General features: G+C 38.8%; 1 protein-coding gene across 2 annotated transcripts in view; it reads right to left on the bottom strand.

Moving 5' to 3' along the window:
- Nucleotides 1-4,646: 4,646 nt before the first annotated feature.
- Nucleotides 4,647-11,271, bottom strand: part of Mrpl22 (mitochondrial ribosomal protein L22) — a 38,611-nt gene continuing 31,986 nt past the window's right edge. For both annotated transcript variants that reach the window (XM_047556882.1, XM_047556883.1), the window contains exons 6-7: nucleotides 10,244-10,313; nucleotides 4,647-4,929 (exon numbers count right to left, since the gene is read on the bottom strand). In XM_047556882.1, coding sequence (XP_047412838.1) covers nucleotides 4,718-4,929; nucleotides 10,244-10,313 — 282 coding nt within the window. In that variant the 3' untranslated portion in view covers nucleotides 4,647-4,717. The remainder of the gene's footprint in view (nucleotides 4,930-10,243; nucleotides 10,314-11,271) is intronic.

Below are 11,271 nucleotides of genomic sequence, written 5' to 3'. Positions count from 1 at the left end.
TTTCTTGATTGGCTTCACAGGATCTGTCCATTTCAATTTTTCCCCAAAGAACAAGAGTAAGGAGTGTTCTATTATCCAGTTGCTCAAATAATGTTTAAGCATTATTAAAACAACACATTTCTAATTTTAGGACAATATGAATTTTAAAAGTTGACTACCTAATTTGGAAGACACTTGTGTGATAAGCTTAGAATCAATTTTATAAACTGTTACAGTCATTTAAAAAGGATAGACAATTTCTATAGGGTACAAACTTTGAAATATTTATCAGTTATTACTGTTTAACAAAACACTTCATATCTCTGCAGCTTAAACCATAAGATGTTGTTATTGTTCTTGAGTCTATAGGTCAGTGTGGGGGTGGCTTTCCAGTCTCATTTGGGATTTTCAAGTTTCTGTAGTCAATTCTGGTCCCATAGGCTGGGTTCTCTCCCATTGAGAAGCTGGCTGGCTGTCAGCCAGGGCCCACTGCTCCCTTCCATGTGATCTCCCGGCCTCTAGCAGTGCAGCTTGGGATACTTAGACAGCAGCAGCAGTGGCTCAAGAAGGAAAGAGGAAGCAAGCAAGGTCTCTTAAGCCAAGGCTTACAACTGGAAACAGCCACTCTTAACACAAAGCCAAAGTCGTCCCGAAGCCAGCCCAGATTCAAAGACTCTAGTCTTAATGAGAGCAGCTGCAAAGTCAGCACAAAAAGCAAGGATATAGGTAGGGGGAAAGTGAAGAACTATGGCTAGTCACACTTAAATTATTAAAATCACAATTTTTTTTTTTTTAAACTGTAGGGTCCACTATGGGCACCTGGAATTTATAGATGATCTTTAGGAGGTTTAGAGGTTTCCTCAAATAGACTCCAGAATATGTTCCTCCACATTTCACATTAAACAACACTTTCAATTCATTTATGTTTTTCTTTAAATTCTCCATGTTGCCATCCCTTGCTTTCCAAAGTGGAATAACAATGATTCATTCATTCAAGTCTCTAATGGAAAAACATTAAAAAAAAAATTTAGTGGACAAGTAAAATTCATCTACCGATATTTCCTCTTTTACTCAAAGTATTTATAATAGATAAATCCTAAAATTATACTTTTTTCCCTCTGCAGGACTGGAGATTGATTTCAGGACCTCCCACACTAACACTGAACTATATGCCAAGTGCTTGCTTCTTTTCATTTTTTGAGACAAGTTCTATGTTACCTAGACTAGCCTAGAAATTGCAATTCTCCTGCCTCAGTAGCTGAGATTACAGGTGTGCACCATTGCACCTGACTGTAAGTTATACATTAAGAGAATTCACACTAGGTTGGTTTAATTTAAGAATAAAGCATAGACCTTTCAAATAGAAATCTGATCCTGGACAGTTATACCAGGAACAGAGGCTTAAGAGGTGCCAGTTCTCTTAAGGTCAGGTCACCTGTGCTCTTTCTCTTGCTTTGGAATCTGTCTGGATGCTCACATGCTCCAAAAACATTTCATTTTAAAACCACACATGTGATTGAGCCCCCTGTAAACAACTAAAACTGTTACTGCAAACTGTTAAAACAAAATGCATGGGAAAAAATCTAATTACTCTTCATCACTTTCAGAGAAACACGTTCATTTTATTTGCAATGTTTGTGGTACATTTCACCTGACTTTCTCTGGGACTTAGCTAGAGCCTTATAAAGTTTGCTGAATCCAAGTCAGCTGCAAAGATAGTATGTATACCATACTGTATCCTACACAGATATCGTGGAGGGATGAAGTGATCCTAATGTTCATACTCTTAACAGCAAAACCCTTTGAGTCAATAGAACTCTTCACTGATCCACACATTTGCTGTTTTTACCCTTGCCTCTCATTGCCTCTCTACAAGGAAATAAACTTAAAAATAAAACAAAACAAAAAACTTGTTTTCCAGATCTCTGGTGGAATCTGCTTCTCTAGTCTCTGATCCCTTTGTGTCTGTATGCAGCAGAGCAAACACTTGCTCTGACTGATTTGGAATCTCTTTCCCATTGCAGTACGAGCTCCATTGGGCAGTGGTCATATTTACTCTGTTCACTGGCTATACCTCAGCACAAGGCATATAATGATATTTCAATGAATTATGCCAAGTTGGGAAAAAAAAAAAAGAGCTGACAACTCAAATATATATATATATATGCCAGAGGTCAGAAAAATGGTTGGTTACCTTTGGGGAGCAGAGAGTGGGTAGTGCCTAGAAGGGAGCATGAAGTGTACCAGGGTTGCTGTGAATGCTCTATTTCTGACCTAATGGGGGTTACCTGGGCACCTTCCTTCACCAGCTGATCAGTGATTGAGCTGCATGCTCGTGGGATTCGTGTGCTTCTGAATATAATCCACTCCAATGACAAAAGTTTAAGTCTGTCAAAATTCTTTGAAAAAGAAAGAAAATTACAAGGATTCAGGGACCGGCATTAATCAGGAATACTGGGCATCAGTTCTGAAAACTAAAATCAAGCTTCAACTGGGGACCACAGTGCTCTTTTATGTTAGAAAGTACATTCTCAGCTGTGGAGACTCACAAGATGTTCTCCACATCACAGTCACAATGGGAAAAATCCATGAGACCATATATATAAGATGCGTAAAATGGTACCACATACACAGTAAATGCTACATATTGGCTATTAATACTTTATCACACACCATGATAGTTCCAAATGAAGGCTTAACCTTAGATCACAAGCACATTTTCATTTTCTTAGATCACAAGAAAAGCAAGTGAAATCAGGACAAGTTTCTCATGACATTCTATTCAGGGTGAGGGGTCTGGGGGTGAAGCTCAGGGGTACAGCATATGCTTATCATGCAATCCCCAGCACCCAAAAAAAAAAAAACCTCAATTTTTCCCTTACCCTTTTCAAAATAGCTTTCATAGCCTGACTGAGGCAGTGTGCTTATTTACATAATTTACAGTCATGGCATGGCATTCATGTCACCACTAGGTTTATCTGAGTCGCATCTGAGGAACTCTGAACTCTAAAGCTAAGAATCACGGAGCACCTGTGCTAAAATAGAACACGGAGATCCTCTGGCCTGGTGATTCTCCAACAAGCAAATCACGGAAGCAGGGGTTCCCTGGTCTCCCACACCAGAAATTCAGACTTACTTATTTTGAGTAGAACCCAGGAATTTGCCTTTTTTAACAAATTCTTCAAGTGATTCCTCAGAGAACACCAAGCTCATTTTATAGATGAGTAAAATAGAGGCCAGAAGGGAAAGGATGTGTCAAGAGTCTTCTTTGTAGGTAAGGAACACACAATGACCGGAATGAATATTGGCCTTTACATACCAGTGTTATTTCCATGACTCTATACAGCTTAGGATTCAAAAGGAATCTGTCCCAAACTTTGATTTCTTCCATTGAGCCCTGATGCCTTTTTACCCATGAAGTACTTTTAACTGGAGAGAGTCAAAAACCCAGTTTTTGTTAGGAATGCAGAGCCAGGTTCTTTGGAAACCTAATTTAAGTCACAGCACCAATATTTACATACTGTGTGACTCTGTGATCGTTATTTGAATTTTGTATGATTTGGTTTTTTCCTTTGTAAAGTGGCAAAACAATTTTTAGGTTCGCAGGATGTTGTGAAGAGTTACATACAATACTAGCACAGAGCTTGGCAAATAACAGGGTCCCAGTAATTAGTGGTTATTACTGATGCCATATAAAAACATGGCACTAAACCACATTCTTCATTCTCTACAGTAGTGTTCTCAGAGTGGAACTAGCCCCTCCACAAGACCTAATGAATCAGAATCAATGGGGTAGGGCTAGGGCCCAGATGTTTACATTAACAAGCATGCACCTCTGATCCTTCCTTTGCCTACAAAAGTGTGAGACACATTATCCACATAGCTATGGACAAAGAGTGATTCCTGTCAATGAAAACATGTGTATTAAAGGAAACCAGGTAGTGCTGAACACTTTAACCTGACAGGATCGATTTTCTGCTAACAAGAGGTGAGGTAGTGCCACCTACTGTCTTGTTTTAGAATGCAATGCTAAGGTTGACTCAAGTCCTCTCTCAGCAATTGAATTCACCTTGAAAAAATGAATAGGTCTTGAACAAGATATCCAAAGCACTGTTGGTAGGAGAGGAAAACAGGCTTTAGCTTGACCAGAGGAAAAGCCAGAAATTTGAAGGGCTTACCAAGTTTTTGATTAGAATACTTAACTCCTCTAATTTCAAGTTACTGCTGAAACAGTAAAGGAATATATAATCCTTCACACACTGGCCTGTGCCAAGGGTGAAAGGAAAATCAGAACTGCTGAAAATGCCCTAAAATACTGCAATGAAGCAACATGCAGCCACACTTACTTCCCACTGCACCCTCCCCTGGTCCCAAGAGAAAATCAAGTGAAATCAGGACAAGCTTCTCCTGACATTCTATTCAAGCCCTGTACCAAAGCTGCCATCTGCAGGACACCAGTTGAAAAGCTAATATTTCCTTCAAAGGACACTCCAAAACCCTTCTGAAATATAGTGTGTTACTGAGGTTTAAGCTGATTTCCCCTTCCAGCTTGCAAATGCATATGAACATACCCAGAGGCTCAAGAGAGATGGCAAAACCTTATAAATATTCATATGAAACTTGCAGTGATACACCATGTTTCAATAATTCAATGACAAATCATAAAAAGCAGTTGTATTTTTTTATTTTTAAAAAATAAATGGCAAAATATATACACTGTGGAGTCCGAATTCCCCCATCACAGAGTATGAATGATGGTCCGGTTGCGAAGCTCCTGGATGTACTCCTTGGCATGGGCGACTGCTGTCTTCGGTGCCTCGGGTGGAGGGGGTGGTCCTTCCACCAGCTTCACAAAATAATGGCAATAAACCTTCTCCATGATCCCACAGCGACCTCTGCCGTGGTAACGGATGCGTTTCAGGCACTGGCCTCGCCCTGAGGTGGACTGAGCTGCAAGGGAGGAAAGAGAGAGTTACAGGAAATGGCTGCTACCCACAAGACCACAGCTTGAGCAGTGGAGGACTCCTGTCCTTTCCTACCTAGATCCTAGCATTCATTACATGAGCTCACCGGCTGGCTGAAGCAGGTTCATCTCAAAACAAGTATTTCCTGAGCACAAAGGGTCAAGCGCTATCCTAGGAGCTGAACACACAGGAGTGAACAGGACTGGCAAGGCTGCTAATTCCACACAGTTTACACTCTGGAGGGAGAAAACACAGTAATACTGGTTGATGGCAAGTGCTATGAATTAATTAAATCAGAGATGTGACAGAGATTAATGTGGTAACTTCATACCAAGGATGTCAAGAGGCATCCCTGAGGAAGATCTAAGGTGAGAATGAGTCATCCGAGCAAATGTCTAGAGAGAAGGTATTCCAGGCAGAGGGAACATTGGGAGGGAATGTACGTGGTTTGTTTTAGGAAGAAAAAAAGAGCAGCATGCTAAAGTATGCTTAGCCAGGGAAAGTGTGGTACAAAAAAGAGAAAGGAATCAGAGATGATGATGGGAGACAGATTACATAGGGCCCTGGAGGCTAAGGTAAAGAATTCTAATTTTATTCTTCTACCTGTTATGACCAGCCATGGGAACCAGGGGTTCCCAAATCTGCCTCTAAGACCAGCTACACCAGACTAACCTAGGGGCACATTTAAAATATGATACTGATACCCCACCTCTGGGGATTCTAATTTAGTATATTTAGGGTGAGCCCTCAAAATTAAATCCTTAGCAAATACTCGCATCTGAAATTCTGATTCACAGTCAGTTTTAGGAACTTGGACAGCACATCTTCACCCTCAGCTCCCTTCTGTCATGTGGTCTATCAAAATCTATCCTTATCAAAGTCTAAATTTGGAAGAAATCATTTAAATAGTACATAAAAACTGATCACTTGTTCACTCATAGTAGTAGCCACCTTCTACTATCTTCTAAATGTATTTAGTCCTTACTTTTTGAGTTAATAAACCTTTTAAGAAAGTAAATTCTGCAGAATTTATATCAACCCCATCCATTTCAACACTTGGTATTCCTACATTTGTATTATAACGTAACTTTATAAATACAGGGACAGTATCTAAGTAATATGGGACAACCCCTAATCACAATATCCTGTCGTGGAGGGCGTTCCAGCAGTATTCTCCTAGCCCTTGCTAAGGATGAAAGTGATTAAGAAAGCTGCCTGAGGTCTCGGTGAAGTAAGTAAAGTGCCACTGCCTTTACGCCAAGTCCAAGTCCAAGTCTACTCAGCACTCAAGGCACTGGTAAGAATTTCCAAGAAGAAAGCAGCTTACACACTTTGAGGGCACCACTGAGTTCCCTGGATTAACCTGCCTGGAGAAAACCTACAAATAAGAATGGTGAGACAGAAGTGAGTAGGAAACTTCTAAAAAGCATTTCACAAACAAGATGGCTGCTTCTATCCAAAACTGCTATTGCACCCAATTTGAGCACCAATCTCCAAACACCCTGAAGACAAGGAACACAATACCAGTGAAAGAAGCATTAAAACTAGCTAACTGCACACAGTATATAATCAATCAAAACACAATGATCAACCCTAATGGGGTCTGTTTAAATTCCCATTTTCCTTCCATCTCCCCAGAAGCACAAAATTCAGAGATCTGCCCAAGAACAGAAGCACAATACCTGCTAAACGCCAGTCATGATTCCATCACAAAGCCATGAAAGGTCATCTACCCTTCTTTCAGTACATAATGCCATCATATCTTTGTGTCAAAACAAAAGCATTCATTGTTCTGAAATGCCAATGCTCTTTATTATACAGGAACAGAAATGCCTCAGACAGCCACTGCTACGGCTTAGATCTGGAATGTCCCCCAAAGGCCAAGTTTAAGAATTCTGGTGCTGTTGGGAGGTGACAGAAACTTTAGGGAGGTTTTCTGGTCACTGGGGGAATGCCCTTTAAGGTGCTATAGGAACCTCTCTTTCTCTCTTCTCACCTCCCAGCCATGAGGTAAATGGCTTCACTGCACACTCCTACCATGATGTGCTACCTTGCAAGTGGCCCAAAAGCAACAGAGCCAGTCAGTCATGGCCTAAAACCTCCAAAACTGTGGGCCAAAATAAAACTTTTCTCCTTTAAAACTGACTGGTCTCAGGTATTTCTTACAAAAATGAAACCTGGGGCTCGGGAGATGGCTCAGTTGGTAGAGTGCTTGCCTCGTAAGCACAAAGCCCTGGGTCCAATTCCCAGCACCGCAAAAAAAAAAAAAAAAAAAAAAATGAAAAACTGACTAACATAGTGCCACCCAGAGTTCCCAGTGAAATCAGGACTTAGTAGAGCTTTCAAACAGGTTTCTGGTCTCCTGTCCTCCAATCTCTCCTTCATAATCCTGTATGTTAGGGGTTTCGAACTGCCTTATTATGGAACCACTGCAACTAAAATGATATAATATGCGGGCACCCAATATATAAAGCACTGTCATGTGAATCTGTTCTCACTGAAACACAGGCAGAAAAGACCCACAATGCTGCCACTCCCTCACTGGACAAATATTTCTTGAGTACCTACCAGGTACCAGGCTCTGTAATGGGTTCCAAGGGTGTAACAAGACCAAGATATCCCAGAGGCCCCTCAGAGCACAATTTCAAAACTACCGCTTATAGTTAATAATCTCAGAGAATTTCCTTAATAACATAAATCTCTTGCTCCAAAACTTTCTGTGGTTCCTCTTCAAAACAGCTTGAAGCAAATGCCACCACCTGCCATGTTCAGCCCCCTAGGACCTAGGCCTAACCTACTCTTCCAATTCTATCTACTGCACCTCTTTCACTTTATTCTGCTCATTGTATCACACGATTTCTGCTCACTCCAGTCTATGTGCCTTTGCTTAAGTGGTTACCCACTTTAAAAAATATCTGCTCTTCTCCTAGACCCTACTCCAGATTCCCAAAAACCCACCCACAAAGCCAAACTTTTTCTGGAAAATCTCCATGACTACTCTAATCCATACTGATAGTATATATCTGTATTACTCTTTTTGCTCCCAAATCATACACTACCTTTTATAAATGCTTATGTTTCATCTGTAGAAATCACTTGCTCAACCACTTACATTCCTTTTGTACTACCCCCAAAACATCCACAAAGAACAAAAATTATTGTGAAAACCATCCTCTGCTAATTAATAACATTCTTAATTAGATGTATCTTTGGAAATTTACTACAATTCTGAAACAAGTTTCAAAGTTTCCAAATACATACAATGTTAATGATATACATGGCTTTGCTCCAACTTAGAACAATTTATGTATTCTTCCAAAGGATTTTTACTGTCAAAGAACAAAATTACATGTGCTAGATGCTTTAAACTGATATATAAGGTATATCATTGCCAATTATGTAGGTGGTATGCACAGTTTAGATATTCAAATAATTTTTAAATGAAAGAAAACATGAAAAGTCACAAAAATGGGAATGGCCTAGGCTCTTCTAAAGATAATGCCCAATGGATATCATATATTTAAAATATTGTCAATGTTTTCAATTATTATTATTTAGGTAACTGCAATTCTTCACATTTTAACATCAGAAGTCCTCCCAACTCCCACTTCATCACTTTAATCCTAGAAGATTGATGTACAAAGTCAGCTGATCACTTTCCCTATAGTGAATCATTTTAAATGCCATGAATCACTACACAGTGACTTTAGCTCATGTCCACTTGTTAAGATCTGTTCACAATGTCATTAGTCATCATTATAAGTTTGAAAATGAAATGAACTTTCTAAATCTGTTGTTATACAACACCAGATATTAGCTTTAGACCAATGACAGGCATTTGAAGGAATTACCTTATAATGAGAACACAAGCTACAAAAAAAATTTTCCTTTAAATAAGTACACTTATTTCAGGGCCCTGAAAGAGCCATTAATGAACCAAAATGGTCATCAATAAGTAATTAGTCTTTCAAAATTCTAAGAGAAGTCTATGAAATGCAATAACTAGGCCTTTCCAAGAACGAAAGGAGATTATCAGTTTCCCACATTTTATAAGAATCACTAGGGTACCTATTAAAGTTTCCCAGGTCTGTCCCCTAGGGTTTCTGCTTCAGTAGGTCTGTGGTAAGGTTTGAGTACATAAAAACCTCATAGGATTCTTATTAAGAAATTTGGCAAATATAGGGATGAAATGTCCAACATGGCATGATAATAAGATATTTCATCTGCCTGAGGATACTCATCTCTTGATTATGAATTTAGGCATCAAAATATTTAATAAATTTTTAAAAATTTAAGACAAGTCCAAACTTTTCAATCCTATTTAAGAAAAATGATTTGTACACAAAACTCTATAGACTGTAGATAGGGCAGAGATTTTTCATCAGAATTAAAGGCCCATCTGCATAGGACTGGTTAAGTATATTTTTGCTTAATGGCAACACTGAACTTTGCTCCTTCATGTAGGATGTCAGGACTAAGCTCCTCAGCCCCCCCCACCTCAGGACTAAGCTCCTCAGCCTCCCCCCCACACACCATAATTATTGAGCCTCTCTCTCTTTAGTATAATTATTGAAAAGGATTTAAAGACAGTTTGTGAAAAAGATTTAAAGACAAACCCAATTTCATTTGTATCTGAATCTATTATGAAGTCTAACTGCTTAGGATCTCATATCCCTATGAAATTGAATAAAATTAATTAAATTTGACTTGATATTCAGAATCCTAGAGCAGGAAAGGTCAGCAACAGGCTTTAAGCAAATGGGCTGGCTCCCTATCCATTTCATCCGTCTAGTGATTCTGGGTTCTTCCCTGTATTCATGCATGCTGCTCCCAGAAGAGAATGCTCATGATTTTGAACTACTGTGGCCCTCCATCTTCTGAGTTGCCAATTTGATTTCCCTCTACATTTGTGCATGTACCAGAATAAAATTAGTTATAAAGAAGTCAGCTTTAAAGGAAGATATTTCAATTGAAAACCATAAATAATCTGAATTTAAGGAGGAGGTATGGTTGTTGGTATAAATTCCAGGCAAGCTGAGATGAGGTTTTTTTGTTGTTGTCGTTTGTTATTTCGTGGTGCTGGGGATTGAACCCAGGGCTGTGTATGTGCAATGTAAGCATTCTACCAACTGAGCTATATTCCCAGTCTGAGATGAAATTTTTTAACTTAAGCAGAATAAATATCGTCAGTAGGGCAGAGATTAGGTGACAAAGCAGTTAGATATCAAAGACGGTCATTAGAGAATAAGGCATCAGCACTGAAAGATATTTTTTAATGCTAAGAATATTAAAAATCTTACCTATATATAAATTGGATCTGAATTCCACATTGTGGTCTCTCACTGCCATATCTTGTGCTTCTAAAAGAACCTTAAACAAGGAAAAAAAAGGCATCTTCATATGGTTAATCCTGAACTAGAACACGACTAAATTTCTCAACGCTTGTTATCTCTGTACTACAACTGCTAAGTATGGGTCTCCATTTTATAGTCAATTTTAAAAGAGAAAAACAAATGACAAAAGTACTAAGGATAAGAAATACAGTGAGCTTTCCCTCCTCAGACACAACAGTTAGTGCCCGAATGCCATCTATTCTGCTGGATTTTAAGTGGCAGATGTAAGCTGTAAAGGAACACGGCAGTGCTTATAAGCAGGGCCCCTGGCAAGGAACATGATGCCTTTCAGTCAGGAACTCGTCAAAAAGTTCAAGAAATTCAAGAGCTACATCTTACTGAAAATTCTAAACTCTGGATCCAAAGTAACTATTACCATCAGTTCACAAAATCATACTTGAGAAATGCCTTTAAGAAGCTAATTTTTCTAAAAAAGAAGCCAAAATTATACATTGATACTCCAGAGATATTTTCAATTAAGTTAACTTCCTTGAATGAAGGAACTTTGGATGATGTAGAGGAAAATGGGGCAGGAGGGTGTAGGAAGGAAAGATAATAGACTTAGATAGTATTACCCTATGTATATGTATGATTACATGAATGGTGAATCTACATTGTGTACAACCACAGAAATGAAGTCGTATCCCATTTTTGTACAATAAAAAAAAAGAAAAAAAAGTTAACTTCCTTGAGAACACATTTTTTAAAAATAGGACAACTTGTCAGAAATAATAGAAACCAGATCTTTTACTCCTTTAAAGAATGAAGTTCAATGCTGAGTATACAATAGACACCTAGTGCATGCATTTTGAACTGGTTTAAGCAAGACCAAGCTTTACATGGGAACCTTTGAAGCCAGAATCTACCAATCTTAACTATTCAACTACAAACTGAAAAGTAAGAACTGACTTCAAGTGAGAATTAACTGAAGAAAG

This window comes from Sciurus carolinensis, chromosome 6 (genome assembly GCF_902686445.1).
Source record: "Sciurus carolinensis chromosome 6, mSciCar1.2, whole genome shotgun sequence".
Taxonomy (NCBI): Eukaryota; Metazoa; Chordata; class Mammalia; order Rodentia; family Sciuridae; genus Sciurus; species Sciurus carolinensis.
Note: the sequence above shows the minus strand (reverse complement) of the source record. Positions and strands in the feature narration are given on the sequence as shown.